The 27,641-nt window shown below is 33.6% G+C and overlaps 1 protein-coding gene across 1 annotated transcript in view; it reads right to left on the bottom strand.

Annotated features, from left to right (window-relative positions):
* The window catches only part of LOC149785920 (E3 ubiquitin-protein ligase rnf213-alpha-like), a 427,433-nt gene that overhangs the window by 124,060 nt on the left and 275,732 nt on the right, over positions 1-27,641 (bottom strand). The window contains exons 62-65 of the mRNA XM_089978087.1: positions 23,762-23,870; positions 14,164-14,267; positions 10,864-11,043; positions 1,684-1,950 (exon numbers count right to left, since the gene is read on the bottom strand). Coding sequence (XP_089834213.1) covers positions 1,684-1,950; positions 10,864-11,043; positions 14,164-14,267; positions 23,762-23,870 — 660 coding nt within the window. The remainder of the gene's footprint in view (positions 1-1,683; positions 1,951-10,863; positions 11,044-14,163; positions 14,268-23,761; positions 23,871-27,641) is intronic.

Here is a 27,641-nt window from a genome sequence, read left to right on the forward strand (position 1 = left end):
GGTGAATCAGCATCCCTTGTTGTTACAAATCTATGCTCCTAAAATAAGTAACAGAAAAGAGTGAAGACAACAAACCATGTAGAATTTAACAAATAATTTATTTCTATAGAATACAGAGTGAAAAATGAGAAGAAAGAACTTATGGTATTGCAAATTAAATCCAAAAATAATCCAAGAATTAAAGACACAAGTCCCAGTAATAAAATGTCCTGAATAAAATTCAGTCCATGTCCTGAAGAGATCCAAAATTGAAGGTGATGATGTGTCTGTTATAGCCTGCAAAGTAATGATGTGTCAACAGTCTCCTGTTGAATCACAGAATCATTATTCCAGGTTTAAATTCAGTATAAATTCCAGTGAATGTCTTTATCCAATAATTATATCAGAGCACTTTTGTATTTCCAGAGAAAATAATCACTTGAATTCAATAATTTGAAGAACATAAAATTGAGCCCAAACTGGTCACAACATAATCTAACTTAAAGTGTTAGATGTTAAAGCACAACTGGTAGAGTTCTCAGTCACAAGATAAAATAGATCTCTGCTTCACCTCAAGGTCACAAGTGCCATTTTCTAAAAACAACAATTACCTAATAGAAAATAACCTTTTAGAATGATATAATGAGCCTTGTTTATTTACAACACAATAACCTATACAATTCACATAGGAATCTCCAAAACCCTGACCCTAATCAACATATTTACTCCTTCTTTATTTACCTGAATAATAATTTGGTTAATAAACTCAGACACATTGAGAATAATGAAGCTATTATTAGTTGTTTACATAAATAAAATTTTAACAAAATTAAAAAAAAAAGTAAATCAGGTAAAGCAGAAATGAACTCAGTTTTGAACAAGGTAAAGTCCAGCAAACAATGTTACGTTACAATAACATGTAATGAAACTAACAGACAAACAATTAAATTAATATACATAACACTTGTATAAATCTGAAAGCCTTTTGGGGCTGGATTTGTTGAGCCATTTTTGAGAAAAAGTCATCAAATGAGCTTCTATTTTTAGTAATGGCAGCTACATTTGATGGTGGATCTGCATCATTTGTCAAAAACTGAAAGCCCGTATGCCAAGGTGTTGTCAAAGGTTGTCAAATATCAATGGCCTTTTCTGAAGAAACCACAGTTAAATGTTTTTCTATTTTTAGTAATGGCAGCCATATTTGATGGAAAACTATCACCATTTACACAGACCTAAATGACTTGTATGTGATGGTGCTTTTAGTCTAATTCAAATGTTTATTTCAAAGAAATCATTTATAGGTCAACTCTGAGTAACAGTGACCTTATTTGATGGCAGATTGTCATCATCTGCATAAATTTTATACATTAATCTGAAGATGCCTTCCATTAAATTTAGTCAACTTCTGGAAAAGCTGTTTTTGAGAAGACAATTAAAACTTTTTTGTTTTAGTAACTGAGTCTATATTTGAATTGTAAATGGTATCATTCGTACAAATCTAAAGAACCTTTATGCCAGAATGCTTTCTGCCAAGCTTGGTTGAAATGAGGAAGCTTCTGAGAAAAACTGAATTACTGACAGATCCAGAAAGGACACAGGTGAGCTAATCATACAAGTTAAAGGGTGATGATAATAACAGAAGATGGCTTAAAATATGTAAGTATTCTAGTTTGATGGAATATTTTTAAAAAACAACAATTGTACCTTGTTTTGAGAAGCAGCTGAAGAAGAAATGACCTGAACACTGGATTTGGGTCCACACATTCATTAAATATAGTCAGTTCTTTGGTCAGCTTCATGGTGGTTGCTCTATTCTTCACAGGTTTTGTTGTCATGGTGATATATCCTAATAACATATCAACCACCTCATCTGAAGGTGCCATGTTGTCAGTAAAACACAGCTGTGACACAACATTCATGAAAAAGCTGTTACATCTGCTCTGGTAATCTCTGAATTTTTGAACTTCTTGGCTGCAGATGTAAAAGGAGAAACTAGATTTTACACTCCATAAAAATGAGGATTCTGTGAGAGAGTATCAATAAAGACAGATTTTACACTCCATAAAAATATGGATTCTGTGAGAGAGTATCAATAAAGACAGATTTTACACTCCATAAAAATATGGATTCTGTGAGAGAGTATCAATAAAGACAGATTTTACATTAAACAGTAAATGTAGAAAAAGAAACAGTTCAAACATTTTATATTTCTAGAATGATCACAGTCAAGGAAGATCATGGGCTCTATTTGGTCAACTGGTAACATTATTTATCATGACAACAGAATTATGAGACATGTTCCTCAATTCGTTATACAAGTAAGGTGAATCCAAAGTATCAATTTTCAGAATTTGATGGAATTGGGTAACACATTCACTAAGAGTGACAAACTTCTTTACATCATATTGCATCTTCCTACAAGCCACTGCATACTGGTACACAGTTCCCGTAACAAAATTTTGCATTTGTTATTGATTATGTACCAGTATACAGTATTCCTGAAGTATTCCATAAGGAATCTATGAGAAATTTTGGTATGGGGACTGCATTGTTACCTGCATTGTTTTTTTGTTAAATTTAGAAGCTTTATTTAATGTACCATTCAATAATACTGATGCTGAAGTACTTTTTGTTCAATCCAACGATTCTGTTGACAACTTTTTCAAACAAAATTTGTTCGTATAATTCTGAACACACAGTTGTCAATAAATATCTGCAAGAACCCCATAAAATTCAGACTGGATGAAATTTGCATTGCTTTGGGTGTTTGAAGAATCAGCATATTGCAATGGATGACCATTTTGCTTACTACTACAAAACTAGGTTATTAAATTCATGGTTTGTAGCCACAATGAGATCGACAAAAAATACTTCCACAGGAAAAATAGTGACTCTGTAGTGCAGGAAAACCTACCAGTAGCAACCACCCAAAGGAAATGTCCAAATTGGCATTTGTACACAGGTGACCTCTCAAACTAGGTTCACCTTTCAAACCTGTTTTTTTTCATAAAAAAAACAATTACCATGCACAAAATACCATTATTTTCTATTAAGATAATTCACCTTCTAATGTGTAATTCATAAATTCTTGTGGTAAAAGATTTAACTGAAGTGTTTTTTTTCAAAGTTATTTCTCTGTTTTTGAATAGTACATTTTTTTCTTATATATGGTAATGACTTAGATAGTTCAGCTTTTTGTACACTGCAGCTGGAGTCAGCTGTCCAAGTAACTAATCTAGGCCAACCTAGGGTCAACCAAATGACTAACAGGTCACCTTTATTCAATGACCTGTGATGCCTTTTTAGCTGAAACACTGGTCATATAATTTACTTATTACCAAACGTGTACAAGTTTCATCTTTAGTTCTGTATTCCTGCAGAATTTAGCATAGTACTCTTTGACATGAGTTCCATAGTACTGATGCTCTGCTCACTGAAATGAATTTCCAGAAATCACAGATGCTGGCCAATCTGCGTTTTCCCTTTAACTACCGAGTATTGAAATACTGAAACCAATTTTGATACTGTTGAAAACAGCAACATGCCAAATCTATTAACAAAACTATTTTCTTATGACTAAGAATATGTTCAACAAAAACATGTCTGATTACCATGATTTCATTTATGGCAATTAAATATTACAGTCAAATCTGGTTATCTCGATTACATTGGGGGTGTCAAATCTCAAACCTGGTTATCTCGATTACACTGGGAGTGTCAAATCTCAAACATGGTTATCTTGATTACATTGAGGGTGTCAAATCTCAAACCTGGTTATCTTGATTACATTGGGGGTGTCAAATCTCAAACCTGGTTATCTTGATTACATTGGGGGTGTCAAATCTCAAACCTGGTTATCTCGATTACATTGGGGGTGTCAAATCTCAAACCTGGTTATCTCGATTACATTGGGGGTGTCAAATCTCAAACCTGGTTATCTCGATTACATTGGGGGTGTCAAATCTCAAACCTGGTTATCTTGATTACATTGGGGGTGTCAAATCATCCTTGACATAAGCAGGTCCTGAGATACAGTGGAACCCTGCACTAATGCGATAATTGGGGTCCATATGTAAATAATGATGAATAGGGTATCAACACCGTTTACTATCGTGCCATCATGGCATGCAGTTCATCCATAGTGCATGTAATTCCCCTGAAAAATTGCACACAGATTTACAATATTCAATAATTTTGTCCTAGATCATTGTGTCTGAATTCAACATCTAATATATAGCATGAACAGAGTATTAACACTGTTTACTTGCCGTCTGATATCGTACTGTTGGGGCTTGCAATTAATACATAATACATGTAATTCCATTGCAAAAATTGCATATATATTTAAACTATTCAATAATTATGTCACAGATCATTATGTATCTAAATTCAATAGGAAAAATTAACAGCAAAATTAGGTTAAGAAAGACGAAGTATATGTATGGTTCATTGCATTCCAGGATCTATGAACGGTGTCTGTATAAATTTCATACTGCTGACATTTTCTCATATGCATTTCTGTGTACATTTATCCATTGCAAATTTCCAATAATTAACACTTCTACGCCTATTCGTTTGAATGACTACAGCAAGAATAATTAACAATCAACACATGCTTTCAGCATGCATATAAGTTTTACTTCAGTATTTGTGAATATCAAAAGAAATGTGTGAAAACTACTATACTAATCTTTGCGCAAAGTGCAGAGAATGTCTTGTTTGTGAACTTGCTTTTCCATAACAGTCAAATATTTTTTTATAAAAAATAGGAAACTAATAACAAGTTCATAAACAAACACTATGCACATGTAAAACCAGAGAACTAAGTGCAGTAGGCCTGCAATGGCCACAAGTCACTTTTATAAATTTTTTAAGCTGAACACATGTACAATTTCATACCCTTTAAATTTCCAGCTAATAAAGTGGACATTATTTACTGGTCAACTGATTGTGTCTAGTAACACCACAAAACAAAGCAAACATGTTGGCGGCTTTTGTTTTTTGATATTTATTAAATTGTGAGACTCTTTTATCAACCGACGCATTGTCTGCTGTTTGGTTGTGTATGCAGTTAAGGAAGAAACACATGTTGGCTATTGTTTGAGAAACGATTGTATACAGAATTAATTGAAGACAAAGACGACTTACTGGCTTTACTCATGGATGAGTAATATGTAACATTTCCGATAACGTTTATTTTGGCATAATACTTCAAGAACTTGGTGAAATTGTTAAATTTCAGAAGCTATGCCACGATCTTATTATCTTAAAATTCATATGTGAACTCTTCCCCAAAATGATAATAAACGTTTTTCATACTATTTCTCGTACTTTAAAAAAATCCCAGTATGATAAAAATACACATACAGGTATTTAAAATTTCAGGAACCACGCCATGATCATATTATATTCAAATTCAAATGGGATCTCTTTCCCAAAATGATAAAAAAAAATTTATACACTATTTCATGTACTTGGAAGAAAACAAATTTCATGGGCGAATGAATATACAAAATTTCAGGAGCCATGCCACAACCGTGTTATATCCAAATTTGCATTATCGCAGGGTGCGTTATGGCGGGGTCACACTGTATCAGGGTTTAGTTGACAAATTTTCTGCAGAACAATAATTATGCATCTGAAGCACCAAACATTAGTTTTGTTTTTGAATCAAATGACATTTCCAATGCATGATAAAAATGATAATTCGGCCCCACCAGGTTGTAGAAAAAAGACGACTGGAGATCTTGAAATCAGATTATGTAACAAGTCTCATTTTTATGACACTTAAGTTGGTGTAACAATGTCAGTGGTTTAAGGTTGTTTTTATTTGGACCCTATGAATAGCATCATCCCTTTGGTGGCCTCAGCAAGACAATAGTTTTCTCACCCTGACCAAAACTTAGGCCAATTTAAGTACATATACATGCAGGACCATACTTTTATAAATAGTATTTTCTTTTGTTGTGTTCACTAAAAAGGTAACTGACCAAAATTGTGTGTGAAAATCGATCATTTTTTTGCTGATCAATTCATGTGCCTTTATATGCTGGTTTTTATTGATAAAACTTGCCTCTGTACCAGAAAAAGAAGAGGCTGTCTGTGTTCATGTACCAACACACTGTAAAATGTGTTTTAAGTCTTTAAAGTTGACTGTCTCAACATCAAATTCTTGAAGAAGCATACTTATTCTATTCATACAGATGTAATCTCATATCTCTCCAGACTCTGAACAGTGATTGTTGGCAACAACACAGCACCAATTGGAGAGTCAGTAGATCACTCTGAGGGATTGCAAGGCTTTGGTATTCAATTCAAGATTAAAAGAAAACAAATAAAAGCAATCCTCTTTCTGTTTCATAGATGTTAATCCTAGCAGTCACTTTCTGCTTCATTCCATTTGCATTGAAGAATCCGTAATCATGACACAGTGATGAACAATTTCATTTAAAAAGAAATTTTTTTTTACTGGGCATTATGGACTTTTTATATATACTATTGGTGCTTTTACTTACTCTTGTTCAAAACAAATTAATAACCACGTGTTTCTTTGCTGAGGGACTGGCTTGATTTAGAATTTTACTAGTTTCTATTTATACCTGATTGTAAAGTCATGTGATCTAGATATGCTTACGTTGAAGGCTTTCACTTGCACCAAGCAAGGATTATCACCCTGAACTATATACTTTACTCTGAACCAAAGTTGTTAATTGTGTATGGCTTAAATTGGTGACAGACTGACAATACTGGAATGGGATTACACTATAGTTTGTTCCACACAGCATCATGAATTTTATCCGATCTATAACTTTGCAAATTTTCAAGTCATAATTAGATGTAGATATAAGTATCTCATTTATTTTAAATGGTGCTGACTTGTAACACTGTTCATTATAAACGCAGTTCCTGTCAAGGTCAGAAATACATTCATTCAATTTTCTTACTCTAAAGTATTGTTTACAACATAATTTTCTCTGCGCTATGCAGGTGATGAACCATGCAAAGATGAGATTGGTTGATTAACATTTATACTGGTAAAATTTAGTCTTGTACCAACTTTTTGCATTCTTGCTGGTACATAGTACTGGTAGTAGCAGAAATGCCGGATCATTTCTTGTACACTTTCTCTGAGATGGACATTAAAAATTGCACTTCATCGAATTAAGCAAGTCCACATGTTATTTCAGACTGAAACTTATGCCCACCATAATGTTGTTACTGACTTAACAAGGTAAAGATAAGTGGAGAAAAATTAGCATAACAAAGGATTTTTTTTGGGACTGGACCAAAATGATTAATACACATGGGTTCTCGACATAACCAAGGTTGAGATTACTGGATCTGACTGTATATGAAGTTTTTTATTCGAAAACCCTATGTCACAACTTATTTCCATTCAGGAAGAGTAGGTATAACATGATTATCAAGATGTCCACCACAGTGACCATGTTTGGTTAAATAATAGATGTCACTGTGGCAACATTTTCATTTAGAACCTGCCTGGTATCATAAAAAGTCTGCCAATGAAAATGTCATGTCTTTTCAGCCATCAGTTAGGAAAGTAGCCATCACAATATTTTATGGATTTATCCAAACTTCTATAATGTAAGTTAGATTTATATCATTTTCATTCAAGGTCAACCAGAGATGATACAAAGTCTTTTAGTGAAAACCTCATGTCAATATTACCATTCCATAGGAAAAGCAGTAATATGACTTTTATGTTGGTTTGTAAGATGGTTGCAATAGTATAAATATTGGCTGACACATCAGCAAAAGTCTAGGACCAACAAGACTTCAAATGAAGTTAACTAATGAAAATGCCACTTTGATATTACCATCCTTTGAGATTATCAAGACTGCAGCCATTTTGAAAATCAAAGCATCCCCATTTATACTTAGGACCAAGTAGATCATTGGATGAATTGTTTGTAAAGTTTTGTTGTAATCTTCCTAGCAGTTTAGGAGGAGCAGCAATAAACTTGTGGTTGCAACAGATGCTGGATAGATGCCAGACAAAAGGCTACTGAATAAACTCTTCTGGACCATGGCCAGTAAAACTAGAAATTTTGAACCAAAAGAATATCTCGTACAAAAATTTTGACTGTGCACTGGGCTAAAAAGAGTAAAGGAATGATTAAATGCCTGTTCACATTTCCATCTCAAACATGAATAGATATTTAACGAAGATATGGTATGTACACTGCATCTATTTTTTCTCATTTTGCATATACAGATTTATGCCAACATTTCAGTATTATTATAATATTTTAGCAGCTATTTAATTACAATAATTACAATCCAACAGGAAACACGCTGTGTATGAAAGCTGAATTCAATTTTCTGAATGATAAACAATATGTACAAATGAGCTTTATCCCCAAATTATTATTATGCAGTAAAGACTTTATTGAAATTGCTGAATGGTAAAAAATTTAAACTAAAGCAAATTCATAGAAAAATTAGTTTTATATTAACCTTTTCTGATGGAAACATTTAGAATGGTCATCACTGTATATTCCAACTCCATCTCCCCAACCATTCCTCTCCAAGGGATGGGGGAGGGGACAATAAAAATGTAGTTTTGGGGGCTGGGGTAAAACTAATTTTAATTGTGCATTAATATTACTATTGCTTGGCCAATCTATTTTCATGCCAAAAATACACCATCTGTTTGATGCAAATACATCCTCCCACAGAGTGAAGAAAAGTCAGTACTACCTGTGCACACCACTCGGATTGCGACATTCTCTGAGGCTGTCCAGATTAAGAGGTTCCAGACCTCCATGCAAAGAGAAGGGGCATTTGTTCCTCCTTGATGTGGTAGATATACTACAACAGATGTCTGAAGAGACCATGACAGATCAGTCCCATATTCTGTATATGTAGCCTTGCAATGCTGGAAATACTGATTTCATTTCTGGATTATTGATCTGAAGGGAGAATTCTGCCCAAGTCCAAGATCTATGGAGAATCATGCTCTCTGGCTCAAATGAGCACCCCAACCAGAATCTGATACACTGGCTAACAGAAAGGGGTGGGTATTGGGTGCATGCATGGGAAACCCCACTAGGAATCTGTCTCGATTCATACATCTGTGCAAATGGTGGTGAAATTCTGGTCCTGGTGGAATTGGGATTGATAAAGAATCTCTATATGGTTTTCAACTTGCAAGGAGGAACTGAGGAGGACACATATGAGATGTCCTAAAAGAGCCAAACTGGCAGAGGCATTCAAGGTTCTGAGTAGTGAAACATAAAGGTAAGCAGATAAGATGGTTTCACTCGTTGTGTCTGTAGGAGAGCCAGGATTCAATCTACCCATTCCAGAGGAACCCAGACAAAGTTTTGGTTCATGAGGAAGTTCATCACCACATGAACAGTCCTGTGATGGAACAAGCTTTGACTTTTTGAGGTTGGATAAGAGACCCAAATGAGTTACCATGGACCCAAAAAATGGAACAGACCATGATGAAGTACTGGATAATCTATGTTCCCAGTATTTGGAGTTGGGCACTACCACTCCCATAATCCATGTGAAGACTCTGGGTGCGAAAGAGATTCCAAATCAAGGAACCCAGAATTGAAAAATTTCCTGGTCTAATTAAAACTGGAGATATTTGTGGTGTAGTGGAAGTATTGGGATGTGTACATATGCATCCTGAAGGTTGATAGAGACGGCCCAATCAAATGGATGAAGAGTGTTCCCGATTGAGGAGGAAAGCAATAGCAACAGTATAAGCAATTGCTGCTATTAAACTGATGATTTACCTCAAATATTTACCCCAACAACAACTTTCTAAGCAATATTGTGACTGCATTCTTTTACAACTCTGCATCTTTAAAATTTAACAGAATGAAGTGAAGCCAACCAATTAAGTAAAATTCAACACAAATTTTAGCTTTCTTAAATTACAAAGAAAAAATTAGAAAAACTTACAGTATTATGAATTAAATCCCAAATAATCCTAAATGTTCTATCACAATGTCCGAGAAGGTAGAATGTTCAAATGAATTTGAATAGTCTTGAATGTCCTGATATAAAATAACGATGTAATCCAGAATGTCTTTGAATGAGTTCACAATAATCCCAAAGTAGTGTTTAAATCCAAATGTCAATGAGCACTTTGTTATTCCAATGAATAATTTAAATAATTCTTCTCAAATTATATCTGAACACAACTATAATTGATTCCAGAGACTGATAAAATAAACAGGAATGAATATATATCTTTTAAGAAATCTCTTTATACAAAACTCCACACCTGAACTATGACGAATCGAATGTTCTGGATTTCCAATGGAAAATTGCATCAAACTGTAAACATGTTTGCTTCCAGAACCGACTAAGCTTGTAAACAAGGTTAGGCCAATAACTTCTAGTAAACGTTATGACAAGTAGGTAAAAACTCCATGGACATATGCATTCAAAGAATACATATACAACTTACAAACATGATAAAAATTAGGCATACAATATTTACATGAGAATTCAAAATGAAATTTAGCAATGGATAAATCAATCAATTTATAGTTACAATGACGCAATGAATTGTTTACAGTTAATATAAGCCATATAATTTATCTTTTTTGTGTAAACATCATTTACATGACATGTCACTATCAAAACAGTGCTTTTCTTGAGAAAATGCTTCATCTGCATGCTTTATATGCTCAACTGACTGCTTTAAGCAGTAAGAAACCAATGTCTGATTAGGAAACACCTTGCCATTAAGTACAGGGGACTGTTTCATACATGTCTTGTAAATAGATAATTACACAGGAAAAAAATAGGGAAGGCCATTATCAAAAACTAACATGAAGTCATACTTCATTCTTTACTAAAGAGCACCATTTGGAAACAAGCTAAATTTTTCTGTATTACCTTTCCTTTGCTGTTTTATCTGGGATAAAATCTGCTGGAATAAGTTTTTTACATTTTAGACAGTGGTTGATCTTCAGGGCCTTGTTGTCATGGAAACACTGATTACAGATGACATCTCTGCATGGTAGTGTGACAGGTGATCCCTCTATTAGATCTTGACATACTGGACATCTGGGTTGCCTATAATTAAATTCTTACAAACATTATCTTCACAAATGTGAATAATGTTTAAAAGAAGACATGTAAATATTTATATAATATTTAAAGACAAAAATAGTAATTTTGAACTAATTAACTAATAAAACAAGAGGGCCCCATTTCAGCACCACTTTCACACAGAAATAAAACTGGAATCCATCATCAGTAATTTTATAACAGTATCTTATTATGTGCAGTTCTGTACTACATTTCTAAGCAACATGATCTTTGAGGTTTTTTTTAGTCAGGACAAGGACATCGTCATACTCCTGTTTTGAGGATGGTTCATTGGGAAATCCTTCATAACAGGACTAATGGCTATAATTTGGAAATAGTATAAACTTAAAAGAGATTTAATTCATAATCATACTTATAGAAGTTAATCTGCTTTAGTACAAACACAATACAGATATTATGGTTGATGTAAAATATAATGTTACCCATTGGGGGGGCATGAAAACTGCAACAACTTCATTTCTTAAAAAAATGCTAGTGGTCAAAATAGTGTTAACTTTAGCATGAACCTCTTATCAAAAAAGTAAGGTGTGTCAATCTTGTATTTCTTTCCATGAAAAGTGTTAATCTTGTCAATTTCAATAAACTGCTGTGTTCCATGGAATCCAATCACACTCCATGCTTTACCTAAATGTCAGTCATAAAAACTTAAATGCCTGCAATGAACTTGATGGCTGATGTGGCATGCATTTTAATAGAGTAATTCATTCCAAAGTTAACACTATTCAGCCTTAGATATAAGTATACAGTACAGCTCATATATTTTTTGAAACTCAACATGTCAGAGTGGGGATGGAGAGAGAGTGGACAGGATTATGAAAAAACACCCCCACCATCTCTCAGTATGTCCTGAAGTTGCTGTGGTGGCTCATGGAGAACAGCTCTACACACCATACTTTCTCATGGATTCGTGTGGATAACCACCATTATAAGGGTGGACGTTAGCTCTATAAAATGGATGTGGTTTTAATGTTTATAACCCCTGCAATTAATTTATCTGCATTTCCTTGTTCTAATGAAGATAATGTGATAGACATAATGCCAAATAAAATGTAAGATAGTATTAATATAATGACAATGCCTCACAAACTGTATTTTTACTACATTTTGTGTAAATAATATTATTATCTTATTTCTTCTAAATACTATGTTATTGCAATGTAAAGACACATTTCCTTATTTCCATTGCAGTTCATGCAATAAACTTTGTTAATTACCATATGAAAGTCTGTGATACTGCACTTCCTGCAGTGCAACAAACAATGAAAAAAGTTAAAAATAATTTTTTTATATAACAAAATTGCATTCATACCTGAATGAAGTGAAATAAAATCACAACTTCTAATAGTTACTACATGTGCGAGTTTTTATAAACATAACGTAACATTTCTTCTGACATCCAACCATAGGATTATAGAAGGGTAAATAAAACTTGAGAAAGCAAAGTTCTGACAGTTGTTGCATGAACATACAAACACAACATAAAAAAGACGATGACGGAAGTTAAAAGTTCATTCTCATACTGAATATGTTGTGAAGAAAAGAAGATACATTCATGCATTTAACATTTAACCTGTGGCACTACATAAATATATATGAGTCTCAGATATGTGTGTGTTTGTGTGTGTGTGTGTGTGAGAGTGAAAGACGGAGACAGAGACAAGGAGAGCATTATTATGATTTTGCATCTGTAACTTCAACTGTACTATTTTTTTAAATATTTTTTTGTTTCACAAATGGTTACAAAATATCATGGATACATGAAGGCTAACATACACTTTTGAAGATAAATGTCCTTGTGCAAACTAATAACCTTACACAATAGAAACTGTCAACACAGTTTGTTTCCTATGCAACTGATGTGTTAACTTCATGTCTGAACAGATAACCTCAAAGCACAGCAGCTGCTCTTCCATGGGTTTCTTTTCTTTGTCATTAAGTTGACAATAAACAACATACTCAGGGTTAAGTTTTCCAGTGTTTGATTCATATAAATGAAAAATCAGCTATAGCAAGAACTTGTGTCAAAGCTAATATGAAATGGCTAGTATCAAATTTTTGCATTTATTTGTTCATTATCTTCCATTCCTTGCATCAATCATATCACTTAAGTGAAGATTATTTGGCATTGAGGTGAGATAGAGAGCTCAAAATAAGAGTTGTTTAAAATGGAAAATAGTCTTGCAATGAACTACTTAGATCTAATTCAACCATATGTTTATTACTGTTGTTATTACCTGTAAAGTTCCAATTAAACTTGAACATATTATGTTTCCCCCCTTCCCACAATGAAATTGTCAGTCCCAAATGTGATGTACATTAATTTTTCTATAGAGAGAGCATAACTTGTAATCAGACTGCATCAGATGCATTATGCTAACATCATGGTTGTCAAGAACAACTTGGTTTTAACCACGATTTGCTCAGAGAAAATCTAGCAGGGAAATTTAAATATGGCATATATGGCAACCACAAAAGTTTCTTCATTTTTATCCATTATCTGTTATTTTCATATTACACTTGTACTAGACCATACAGTGTCACATTGGATCCACTTCATGGGTGATGATGGAAAAAAAAACTCAATTAAGTCTGTAACTAATTAATCAATTAATATGTTATATTTTTATCTACATATAACTTTTTAATCAACGAATCAAGTAACATGTTACATTTTTAATATAAGACTTCGGGCCATGATGATTAATATGAGACCACTGACTCGCTTCATATGACATATACTATAGTTATCTGTGTTATATAATGTAGATACGATACACTTCATTGCATACAAGAATTAATTGTGCAACAACTGTAAATTTCTTTCATCCATGTACTAAGTGTGTTTTACTGTGATTGGTTGTCAAATTACAGCATGAGGGACAACAACATCAGATTACAAACAAAACAAATATACAGATAAATTGTTGAATGAAATAATAATTTGTATGCAATACAATATGTAAGTGAAGAGCATTATTAGCAAATAACTGGTACTGGTAAAACATGTTTGCACTTTTAAAAGATTCACACTGACAAATTATTGTCAAAAATGATATTACATACAAGTATATTAAAATATCATACTTTTTGTAAAATGTTTCTATGGCAGCTCTGTTACACGTCTTCAGAAATCTTTCCACTTCTTTGAATGATGCAATCTGCTTAAGGTCTACAATTCCCTCCAAAATCTAAAATGAAAAGGTCATACATTTTACCCAAAATGAATTTATTTCAGGTAAATTGTACACATAGTGATTATCTACGCAAATAGTTGGAGAGACAAGCTTAACAGTTTAAGTGACAGAGAATATATAAAATTTACTGGGATCATTTTGAAACTAACAAAGTATATAAAACTTACTGGGATCATTTTGAAACTAACAAAGTATACAAAATATACTGGGATCATTTTGAAACTAACAATTTAAGTATATAAAATTTACTGGGTGCATTTTAACAAAACCACGAAATCTATAAATCTAAAATGCCTTAAATGATGCATTCTGCACATCACTGCTTCTAGTAGATGCAAACAACCCAAATCTCTTTCTTTCTCAAACATATTTGCAAAAAACATGCAAAATTTGACTTTGATTGTTGAATATTTGCAACAAAAAGGACTATTAATTTGAATGAATAATGCTGATTTAAATCTAGTCATACAGTTCAATTACTGGGGTGATGGTGGTACTGCTATAAAGATCTGAACATAATGGACTCTACAATGCTATTTTATCTGGGTGATGGTGGTACTGCTATAGAGATCTGAACATAATGGACTCTACAATACTATTTTAATTGGGTGATGATGGTACTGCTATAGAGATCTGAACATAATGAACTCTACAATGCTGTTTTAGCTGGGTGATGATGGTACTGCTATATAGATCTGAACATAATGGACTCTACAATGCTATTTTAACTGGGTGATGATGGTACTGCTATAGAGATCTGAACATAATGGACTCTGCAATGCTATTTTAACTGGGTGATGGTGGTACTGCTATAGAGATCTGAATATAATGGACTCTACAATGCTTTTTTATCTGGGTGATGGTGGTACTGCTATAGAGATCTGAACATAATGGACTCTACAATGCTATTTTAACTGGGTGATGGTGGTACTGCTATAGAGATCTGAACATAATGGACTCTACAATGCTATTTTATCTGGATGATGATGGTACTGCTATAGAGATCTGAACATAATGGACTCTACAATGCTTTTTTATCTGGGTGATGGTGGTACTGCTATAGAGATCTGAACATAATGGACTCTACAATGCTTTTTTATCTGGGTGATGGTGGTACTGCTATAGAGATCTGAACATAATGGACTCTACAATGCTATTTTAACTGGGTGATGGTGGTACTGCTATAGAGATCTGAACATAATGGACTCTGCAATGCTATTTTAACTGGGTGATGGTGGTACTGCTATAGAGATCTGAACATAATGAACTCTACAATGCTGTTTTAGCTGGGTGATGATGGTACTGCTATAGAGATCTGAACATAATGGACTCTGCAATGCTATTTTAACTGGGTGATGGTGGTACTGCTATAGAGATCTGAACATAATGGACTCTACAATGCTTTTTTATCTGGGTGATGGTGGTACTGCTATAGAGATCTGAACATAATGGACTCTACAATGCTTTTTTATCTGGGTGATGGTGGTACTGCTATAGAGATCTGAACATAATGGACTCTACAATGCTATTTTAACTGGGTGATGGTGGTACTGCTATAGAGATCTGAACATAATGGACTCTGCAATGCTATTTTAACTGGGTGATGGTGGTACTGCTATAGAGATCTGAACATAATGGACTCTACAATGCTTTTTTATCTGGGTGATGGTGGTACTGCTATAGAGATCTGAACATAATGGACTCTACAATGCTATTTTAACTGGGTGATGGTGGTACTGCTATAGAGATCTGAACATAATGGACTCTACAATGCTTTTTTATCTGGGTGATGGTGGTACTGCTATAGAGATCTGAACATAATGGACTCTACAATGCTTTTTTATCTGGGTGATGGTGGTACTGCTATAGAGATCTGAACATAATGGACTCTACAATGCTATTTTAACTGGGTGATGGTGGTACTGCTATAGAGATCTGAACATAATGGACTCTACAATGCTATTTTAACTGGGTGATGGTGGTACTGCTATAGAGATCTGAACATAATGGACTCTACAATGCTTTTTTATCTGGGTGATGGTGGTACTGCTATAGAGATCTGAACATAATGGACTCTACAATGCTATTTTAACTGGGTGATGGTGGTACTGCTATAGAGATCTGAACATAATGGACTCTACAATGCTATTTTATCTGGATGATGATGGTACTGCTATAGAGATCTGAACATAATGGACTCTGCAATGCTATTTTAACTGGGTGATGGTGGTACTGCTATAGAGATCTGAACATAATGGACTCTACAATGCTTTTTTATCTGGGTGATGGTGGTACTGCTATAGAGATCTGAACATAATGGACTCTACAATGCTTTTTTATCTGGGTGATGGTGGTACTGCTATAGAGATCTGAACATAATGGACTCTACAATGCTATTTTAACTGGGTGATGGTGGTACTGCTATAGAGATCTGAACATAATGGACTCTACAATGCTATTTTAACTGGGTGATGGTGGTACTGCTATAGAGATCTGAACATAATGAACTCTACAATGCTGTTTTAGCTGGGTGATGATGGTACTGCTATAGAGATCTGAACATAATGGACTCTGCAATGCTATTTTAACTGGGTGATGGTGGTACTGCTATAGAGATCTGAACATAATGGACTCTACAATGCTTTTTTATCTGGGTGATGGTGGTACTGCTATAGAGATCTGAACATAATGGACTCTACAATGGTTTTTTATCTGGGTGATGGTGGTACTGCTATAGAGATCTGAACATAATGGACTCTACAATGCTATTTTAACTGGGTGATGGTGGTACTGCTATAGAGATCTGAACATAATGGACTCTACAATGCTATTTTATCTGGATGATGATGGTACTGCTATAGAGATCTGAACATAATGGACTCTGCAATGCTATTTTAACTGGGTGATGGTGGTACTGCTATAGAGATCTGAACATAATGGACTCTACAATGCTTTTTTATCTGGGTGATGGTGGTACTGCTATAGAGATCTGAACATAATGGACTCTACAATGCTTTTTTATCTGGGTGATGGTGGTACTGCTATAGAGATCTGAACATAATGGACTCTACAATGCTATTTTAACTGGGTGATGGTGGTACTGCTATAGAGATCTGAACATAATGGACTCTACAATGCTATTTTAACTGGGTGATGGTGGTACTGCTATAGAGATCTGAACATAATGAACTCTACAATGCTGTTTTAGCTGGGTGATGATGGTACTGCTATAGAGATCTGAACATAATGGACTCTGCAATGCTATTTTAACTGGGTGATGGTGGTACTGCTATAGAGATCTGAACATAATGGACTCTACAATGCTTTTTTATCTGGGTGATGGTGGTACTGCTATAGAGATCTGAACATAATGGACTCTACAATGGTTTTTTATCTGGGTGATGGTGGTACTGCTATAGAGATCTGAACATAATGGACTCTACAATGCTATTTTAACTGGGTGATGGTGGTACTGCTATAGAGATCTGAACATAATGGACTCTGCAATGCTATTTTAACTGGGTGATGGTGGTACTGCTATAGAGATCTGAACATAATGGACTCTACAATGCTTTTTTATCTGGGTGATGGTGGTACTGCTATAGAGATCTGAACATAATGGACTCTACAATGCTATTTTAACTGGGTGATGGTGGTACTGCTATAGAGATCTGAACATAATGGACTCTACAATGCTTTTTTATCTGGGTGATGGTGGTACTGCTATAGAGATCTGAACATAATGGACTCTACAATGCTATTTTAACTGGGTGATGGTGGTACTGCTATAGAGATCTGAACATAATGGACTCTACAATGCTATTTTAACTGGGTGATGGTGGTACTGCTATAGAGATCAGAACATAATGAACTCTACAATGCTGTTTTAGCTGGGTGATGATGGTACTGCTATAGAGATATGAACATAATGGACTCTGCAATGCTATTTTAACTGGGTGATGGTGGTACTGCTATTAAGATCTGAACATAATGGACTCTGCAATGCTATTTTAAGGTCTTCCTAATTTTTGTGAAGATGGATTTTCAAGTTCCCACCAAGTACCGGTAGATGGTATGCATGGGACAGGTCACCTAAGAAGATGACAGAGAATCAGAAGAAAAAAAGGTTTTCCAATAAGCAAAGTATTGGAATTTATTCATTATATGAAACTACAATAAAAACATTGCTGTGAATGAGGTTGTACGAGGATTTAAATTGTTTACTGTAATTCATATAATTTGTCATACCCTTGGATTTTGTGTTCATGGCTGATTTACTACCAGCTGATACATAAAAGTCATAATTTTTGTTTTTACTAAAATTTGTCTACATAGAATTTCCTTTAATAACCAAACATCTATATTTTTTTGCATAAATGAACTTAGAAATCAAAAGATTGGTGCGTTTGAGCATTAAAAAGTACATACAAATATTATACAAACAATTGGCAGAAACAAAGCAGATATTGATGGAAAATCTCTTCTATAATTACTTATTTATTACCTGACACTTGTATCCATGTACCAGTACCAGTGTGTTAAATATATACTGCTTTCAGCAGTACATACATCAAACTGACAACACTTCTGACCTTTCTGTAGATCAAAAGCATCAAGTATAGATATTTCCAATCATACTTAAATAGTAAATGTCAGTTATTTCAAATAATACTAAAATAGTAAACAGATGGAGCTAAATTTGGAAGATATGCAGTTTTTATATCTTCTGGTTTGCACAATATCTTTGTACAAATGCATTAATATGAGACAAGTCAATGCATTTTTTCACAATGATGTGGTGATCATGTATACAATCTTTTTGTTATAAAAATGAAGGTCTGTTGCAAGTGAGGAGAGTGAGACAAACAGTCAAGATTTAATGAAACAGCATGTATGCTCCCTTTGAGAAATGAATTTGAGTATAAATACATAAAGCTTATATGATTTCCTCTTAAGAACTGTTTAAATCTACAATCTCAAAATTCAAGTTTAAAAAACTGTGTATCCTAAGATTAAATCATCTTATCTATAGAGAGCCATTATATTATCCCACCTTTTTCCTAAATCTAATCCTGAAGGCAATTAACACTTTACTTTGAATTAAATTTTTTGGACATATGCTGCTTAGTTTATATTTTCAAGATTTCTTTGTTTCATAAAATGATGTTTATCTATGACAATGTTTACAGTATAATGGAATACCAGGTACAATGATATTCATTTATGATAATGTTTACAGTATAATGGAATACCAGGTACGATGATGTTCATCTATGATAATGTTTACAGTATTATGGAACACCAGGTACTATGATATTCATCTATGATAATGTTTACAGTATAATGGAATACCAGGTACGATGATGTTCATCTATGATAATGTTTACAGTATAATGGAACACCAGGTACGATGATGTTCATCAATGATAATGTTTACAGTATAATGGAATACCAGGTACAATGATATTCATTTATGACAATGTTTACAGTATAATGGAATACCAGGTACTATGATATTCATCTATGATAATGTTTACAGTATAATGGAATACCAGGTATGATGATGTTCATCTATGATAATGTTTACAGTATAATGGAATACCAGGTACAATGATATTCATTTATGACAAAGTTTACAGTATAATGGAATACCAGGTACAATGATATTCATCAATGATAATGTTTACAGTATAATGGAATACCAGGTACAATGATATTCATCAATGATAATGTTTACAGTATAATGGAATACCAGGTACAATGATATTCATTTATGATAATGTTTACTGTATAAGGGAATACCAGGTACAATGATATTCATCTATGATAATGTTTACAGTATAATGGAACACCAGGTATGATGATGTTCATCTATGATAATGTTTACAATATAATGGAATACCAGGTACAATAATGTTCATCTATGACAATGTTTACAGTATAATGGAATACCAGGTACAATGATATTCATCTATGATATTGTTTACAGTATAATGGAATACCAGGTACAATGATATTCATCTATGATATTGTTTACAGTATAATGGAATACCAGGTACAATGATGTTCATCTATGATAATGTTTACAGTATAATGGAATACCAGGTACGATGATGTTCATCTATGATAATGTTTACAGTATAATGGAATACCAGGTACGATGATGTTCATCTATGATAATGTTTACAATATAATGGAATACCAGGTACAATAATGTTCATCTATGACAATGTTTACAGTATAATGGAATACCAGGTACAATGATATTCATCTATGATATTGTTTACAGTATAATGGAATACCAGGTACTATGATATTCATCTATGATATTGTTTACAGTATAATGGAATACCAGGTACAATGATGTTCATCTATGATAATGTTTACAGTATAATGGAATACCAGGTACGATGATGTTCATCTATGATAATGTTTACAGTATAATGGAATACCAGGTACGATGATGTTCATCTATGATAATGTTTACAGTATAATGGAACACCAGGTACGATGATGTTCATCTATGATAATGTTTACAGTATAATGGAACACCAGGTACAATGATATTCATCTATGATATTGTTTACAGTATAATGGAATACCAGGTACGATGATGTTCATCTATGATAATGTTTACAGTATAATGGAATACCAGGTACAATGATATTCATCTATGATAATGTTTACAGTATAATGGAATACCAGGTACAATGATATTGATCTATGATAATGTTTACAGTATAATGGAACACCAGGTACAATGATATTCATCTATGATGATGTTTACAGTATAATGGAATACCAGGTACGATGATGTTCATCAATGATAATGTTTACAGTATAATGGAATACCAGGTACAATGATATTCATCTATGATAATGTTTACAGTATAATGGAATACCAGGTATTATTCAAGTAAGTTTCTTAATCAGTGACATCTTTGTACTCACTAACAAAAGTGTATATATATCTTTGAATTCAAAAGGTAACAACTTGGCAGATACAAAGATAAGGTCAACTGCTGCTGAACTACTGGAAGTCTACATGCATTTACTAATACTGGTAACCTGGTATTTTGTGGTGATGATGTTACACTTTCTTAAAAAACAATAAAGAATGCTAAATCATCATCATTAGGATTTACACTAAATGGAATATATACATATATAACTATCAGATCTAAACTGAAATTATTTGTCTTTGAAAATGAAAGAACATGGTATGTATATTTTAATAATTTCCATTTACTATCTTATTCCTCTTTTCCCTTTTTTAAAAACAGCTTCAGCTAAGTAGGGGCATTTTAAGTATGGTACACTGAGCAAAACAACAAGAAGAAAGGATGAAACATCTCTGTATCTCATATCAGGGTACATTTTATTTGAATCACAAGGTATAAGAATAAATATGTAATATTGGAATACATTTGTATGTACCATAGTTATGCATTTGTAAACTCCAATACAACAAATTCAAACAACATGTACTAGTGTATGATGCTGCAGCCTGGTCCTTTATTTGTTTATATATAGTCTCCTCCTTAAATTAACTTTTTAACGTATTATTTTTTTACTTTGAAAAAGTTAGTTTTTAGTGTACAGGATTATATGAAGTGGAACATTCAGTAATATGTATAGGTATTCAGTGATATGTATAGGTATTCAGTGATATATATAGTATTTAGAATTATATTTCGATGCACAAAGAACTTATTCAAAAGAAAATTAAGTGTAGAGGATCATCCTACTACTTGCCTGATTTCATCTTCAATGATCCTGTACAGAACTCAAAAATCAAGTGTGCTTATTTTCAAGCACATGAACACTTCAACACTGCATGGCCATTCAGACTGTGTTTTCTGTTTTATTATTAAGAAAGATCATGAGCTAAAGCAATTAGTATTTTTTTTATAAGCATGCCTGAAGGCCCCATCTGGAATTAAACTGGCAGTGAAGCAGATGAGCTCCCTGACTAACTCTTACCAACTACTGAGGGGAAAATGACCATGAACTGGACGATTATCCCATCTTCAATCTTCAAACAAATTGGATACTTATAGTAATTTATAGAATTTTAGTCTTTGAACAAAGTGTGATAATAAATCTTCCTCACATGCTTTAACTATAACATGACATCTCACTCAATGCTAAAGTTGTTCAAGACTCATAGAGGAAGGGGGCATGAAACATTTTACTCAATGCTAAAGTTGTTCAAGACTCATAGGGGAAGGGGGCGTGAAACATTTCACTCAGTGCTAAAGTTGCTCAAGACTCGTAGGGGAATTGGGCATAAAACATTTCACTCAATGCTAAAGTTGTTCAAGACTCATAGAGGAAGGGGGCATGAAACATTTCACTCAATACTATAGTAAGTCTCACTGGGGAAGCGGGCATGAAACATTTCAATCAATGCTAAAGTTTTTTCAAGACTCATAGGGGAGGGGTGGGCATGAAACATTTCACTCAATGCTAAAGTTGTTCAAGAATCATAGGGGAGAGGGGCATGAAACATTTCACTCAATGTTAAAGTTGTTCAAGACTCATTGGGGAAGGGGGCATAAAACATTTCACTCAATGCTAAAGTTGTTCAAGACTCATAGGGGAAGGGGGCATGAAACATTTCACTCAGTGCTAAAGTTGTTCAAGACTCGTAGGGGAATTGGGCATAAAACATTTCACTCAATGCTAAAGTTGTTCAAGACTCATAGGGGAAGGGGACATTAAAACATTTCAATCAATGCTAAAGTTTTTTCAAGACTCATAGGGGAGGGGTGGGCATGAAACATTTCACTCAATGCTAAAGTTGTTCAAGAATCATAGGGGAGAGGGGCATGAAACATTTCACTCAATGTTAAAGTTGTTCAAGACTCATAGGGGAAGGGGGCATAAAACATTTCACTCAATGCTAAAGTTGTTCAAGACTCATAGGGGAAGGGGGCATGAAACATTTCACTCACTGCTAAAGTTGTTCAAGACTCGTAGGGGAATTGGGCATAAAACATTTCACTCAATGCTAAAGTTGTTCAAGACTCACAGAGGAAGGGGGCATGAAACATTTCACTCAATACTATAGTTGTTTAAGTCTCACTGGGGAAGGGGGCATGAAACATTTCAATCAATGCTAAAGTTGTTCAAGACTCATAGGGGAGGGGTGGGCATGAAACATTTCACTCAGTGCTAAAGTTGTTCAAGACTCATATGGGAAAGGGGCATGAAACTTTTCACATAATGCTAAAGTTGTTCAAGACTCATAGGGGAGGGGTGGGCATGAATCATTTCACTCAAAGCTAAAGTTGTTCAAGACTCATTAGGGGAGGGGTGGGCATGAAACATTTCACTCAATGCTAAAGTTGTTCAAGAATCATAGGGGAGAGGGGCATGAAACATTTCACTCAATGCTAAAGTTGTTCAAGACTCGTAGGGAAAGGGGGGATTAAAACATTATAATTGCTATTAATAAGATTAGTAATTTATTCTTGCTATTTTACCTGACACAACAGCATGCAATTTTTGACTGAGAAGTGATCCTCTCCTCTATCCATGGTGCCAACATGTTCAATGAACAGCTTCATCACCATTATTCTGGTCCAAATTTGCCTGAAGATAAAATTATGTAGTTTTATTCAGCTAGATAAAAAGCTATTCATTAAATTCTAGTTTTGTTGTTCTTTACTTCAATATACACTTGAGACTCTTATCTTGCTCAAAGTGTGATTACTGGGTGGGAGCAATTAAACTAATTAGCAAGTTGTCCTGGACCTTTAAAATCATGTTATTCAGCAAGGTGATAACTACATATTGCTGACTTGTTATGTTTATCTCTACCCCTCCCCACTCCTTCACCCTGATACAATCATAAATGACTCATATGTATATCATAAAGATTGACTGTGATAACATGGTAATGTTTTAATAATACAATCATTAAGCTAAATAAATACTGATAGAAATGGCAGAAACAAAGAGTAAAATGAATAACTAGTATATAATAAAATCACTCCACTGTATCATTTTGGATTCAGTATTGGTAGAGTAAATGCATCAAAACCACCTTCGTGTAAAAGATCCTGCTTCTGTATACTTGATAGAAAAGTATATTTTGTTTATTCACCAATATGTTTGCTGGCAAGGTTATTAAAAACACTGAATTCATGCATGTACTAAAAGTAGCACAAAATGTGTTTTACTGGGTGAATTGTTGTCTCCTCATAGCTTTTATCATTTGGATACACCTTTGTCAACATGGCAATCACCACAGAAGCCATCATTACTTGTAGAATTGAAGTTGAAACACCTTCACTTTGCTGTTTTTAGCACATCTGCTGACTTTGGAATGGCCAAATTACACTTTTATGGATGCTTATGAAAGGTCTGAATTTATAACATATAAAGGTTATATACATGCAAATGGTCACAGGTTTATTAATAAGGGCATGTCTTTTTGTCAGATGGGAAAATAATAATTCCAAATTTCTAAAACCATTATTCTTGTGAAACAAGTTAAAAAATATTCAGCTGCTATGTATATACAATAGTACTTTTTAAAAACCACTGAAGAGTGTCCCAAGTTTTCCAATCATTTGTTTATCATTATATTTCTATAAATGTACTGATTTTTAAATTTATGGTAATTACCAAAAAAAATTATCTCCCTTTTGTACAAAGAAACCAATACCTGAATAATGATGAGCAATAAACCTTAAAATGGCATAACATGTAAATCTGGTACAAAACAAAACAATTAAAAAGAAATAAAAAGTACATAATTAAAAGTAGATTACAATACACATCACTCCTTTTTCAATCCATGAACCCATCTGTGATGTGATGAGATCCATGGATTCAAATATCTTCAGTATTTTAAAAAGCTGGCAACAAAAATAATGAAATGACTGCAGACAAAATAAGAATGCTTGCAAAAGTTCATACAAATACAGAATATCCAATATTCACGAATTTTAAATGTCAAATTACCTTTAAACACATTAACCCCTGGCGATGAGTTAATGTGGCAGGAGGTAGTAGCCTACTGCCAAGATCAATAGCATCAAGGTCATGCATGATACACTAAAGTGGGTATATTATAGAAAGGTAGACAGATGTATCTCTATAATTATACCAAATAATGTTCTAGTTGCACTACAAAATACAGAGGGGAAAAACCTAATTTTTTGGACCCATCTATTTTTTCACCCAAAATTCACCCATGGTCGGAATCCAATTTTGTGTTTGGATTTTAGACTTTTTGGCCCCAGATCTAAGGCAAACCAGCCTGAACTGCATACAGACAGGTGAACCTTTGCAAAAAGTAGGATAAAATAGGCATTTGGAATTTAGAATGGTTTTGATATGAAACTGAAGAGTCCATTAATGCACAAGCAAAATAGCCAATAAAAAATGATTTTTCTAACACAACTAGGCATTAGGTTAACTGGAAATCTCTTGCAAGCTGATGTATTAGGATGTATTCAAAAACAGCCCCCAAGATGTTTTCCTACTCGAATTTCAGGCAAAAATTACAAAAACCTCCAGGGGTTAATGAGTTAATATGAATGGAAAATATAAGAGAAATAAAACATCATATCAGCATATAAAACTTTATACTGAAACAAGACAGTAAGCTGACATTCAAAATTGCTATATTCTGTAATTAACCAAGGCAAATATATTTATTGGCTCAATTCCAATTTATAAGTGAAATTCTAGCTACAAAGGTGTCTGCTTACAATGGATACACATGCTCTGATCTCGAATGGGAGGCAAATCCAACTTTACTAATGCATGAATATATGAGTACTGTAATTTGATTTGTTGCATTAAAAGAACATAATCAATTTTTTTTATATACTTCAGATGCATTAACATTAAAATCTATAATTTTTTGTTTTCGATAATGGAAACTATAATCCTTAAGGATTAATTAAGGTTGCTAGGAGATCCTTTCAAACCACTATTGCTACCGTGCATTCTCCCGTAACCCTTTAGCTACTACATTTGGGATTTCCATTCATTCATTTTTTGAAAGGAAAGTTAAGGTCTTACTCCAGTCAACAGTGTTTTAGTAAGATCTATGACTAAAATCTTGCTTCCTCAACTAAGTTCATGAACTTCAAGAATTTTGATGAATCATGTACTTGAAGTTCATGAACACACTGATGAACTTTTATGAACTATTATAATATCTTTGAAGTTCCTGAAATGTCATGAACTAATGGTTCATGAACAATTCAAGTATAAAATTGATACAATACCAAGGTATTTCTTAAAAAACATGTATATTAAATATCTATATCATTATATTCATAAAATGTTCGTGAAAATTCATCATACAAACTTCTCACAATATTAGTGAAATTTAAATAAAGGTGAATTTTTTCTTCTTTTTTGTAAATGATATACTGTATAAATGTTCATACAGATCTTTAATTCAATACTTGTGTACTTAACCTGAGTATTTCTGGATTAATATGGGAAAATATTTTCTGGCCAGCATCAACAAAATGTATTTGCTTTAAAAAGCTTTCAATGACTTTGTCCAAACGTTTTTTTTCTTCTCTCCATTACTGTTATAAACTGCATATTCTATTGACTTAGTCACTGGTTGCCAATTTGCAGTAAAAACCGAAATATATTAACAATGATTATTCTGACTGGATGACTATGAAAGAAGACGTGATATGATTGGTTAATATACGCACAAGATTTCAACAGTTAAGCTTCCTCTGAAACCAAAGATCATGCAGATGGTTAGGCAAAAACCTCGAACAAAAACTGTGGACTCCATGGAATGGACAGATGAGAATATTTTCAATATCATTTTTTTAAAGTAAGTAGAAGTGTAGAGAAGCGATTTTGAAGAATATGAAGGAAATGATTTGGTGAGAGCAAAATTAGGCGGAAAAGCTTACCAAGCCTGGATGACCAAAATTACGGTGAGTATCTTTTTCTTGGTCATTCGTGATTATTTCAGTAGTAGTTATATGGATATTTTATTGGTTTATATATGTCATCATATTATTTATAACCAAGCTAATGACACGATTTTGTTCAGACCTAATTTAAACTTGCTCATCGAAGTTTTGAAAATTACTAAACATTATCACCCCCACCCCCCAGTTCTAGATACCAGACGTGGTACGATATCGATAGGAATTGAGATGTTCGAGATCGTTTTCTTTTACATGACATCACTATTTCTATAATCTGATGTAATTTGGTAATTTAAAAAAAAAAAACTCAAGAAAATAGTTAATGCGTGAAACTGTACACAATACAGGTGCAAATAACAACGTGATGAAACCGGAAGCAGCTATACGCAACATGCGGATGTTGGAGTGGATGCATTAGTGACATACTAAGGGCCTATGC

This window comes from Sinohyriopsis cumingii, chromosome 12 (genome assembly GCF_028554795.1).
Source record: "Sinohyriopsis cumingii isolate HCF-2022 chromosome 12, ASM2855479v2, whole genome shotgun sequence".
NCBI classification, from domain to species: Eukaryota; Metazoa; Mollusca; class Bivalvia; order Unionida; family Unionidae; genus Sinohyriopsis; species Sinohyriopsis cumingii.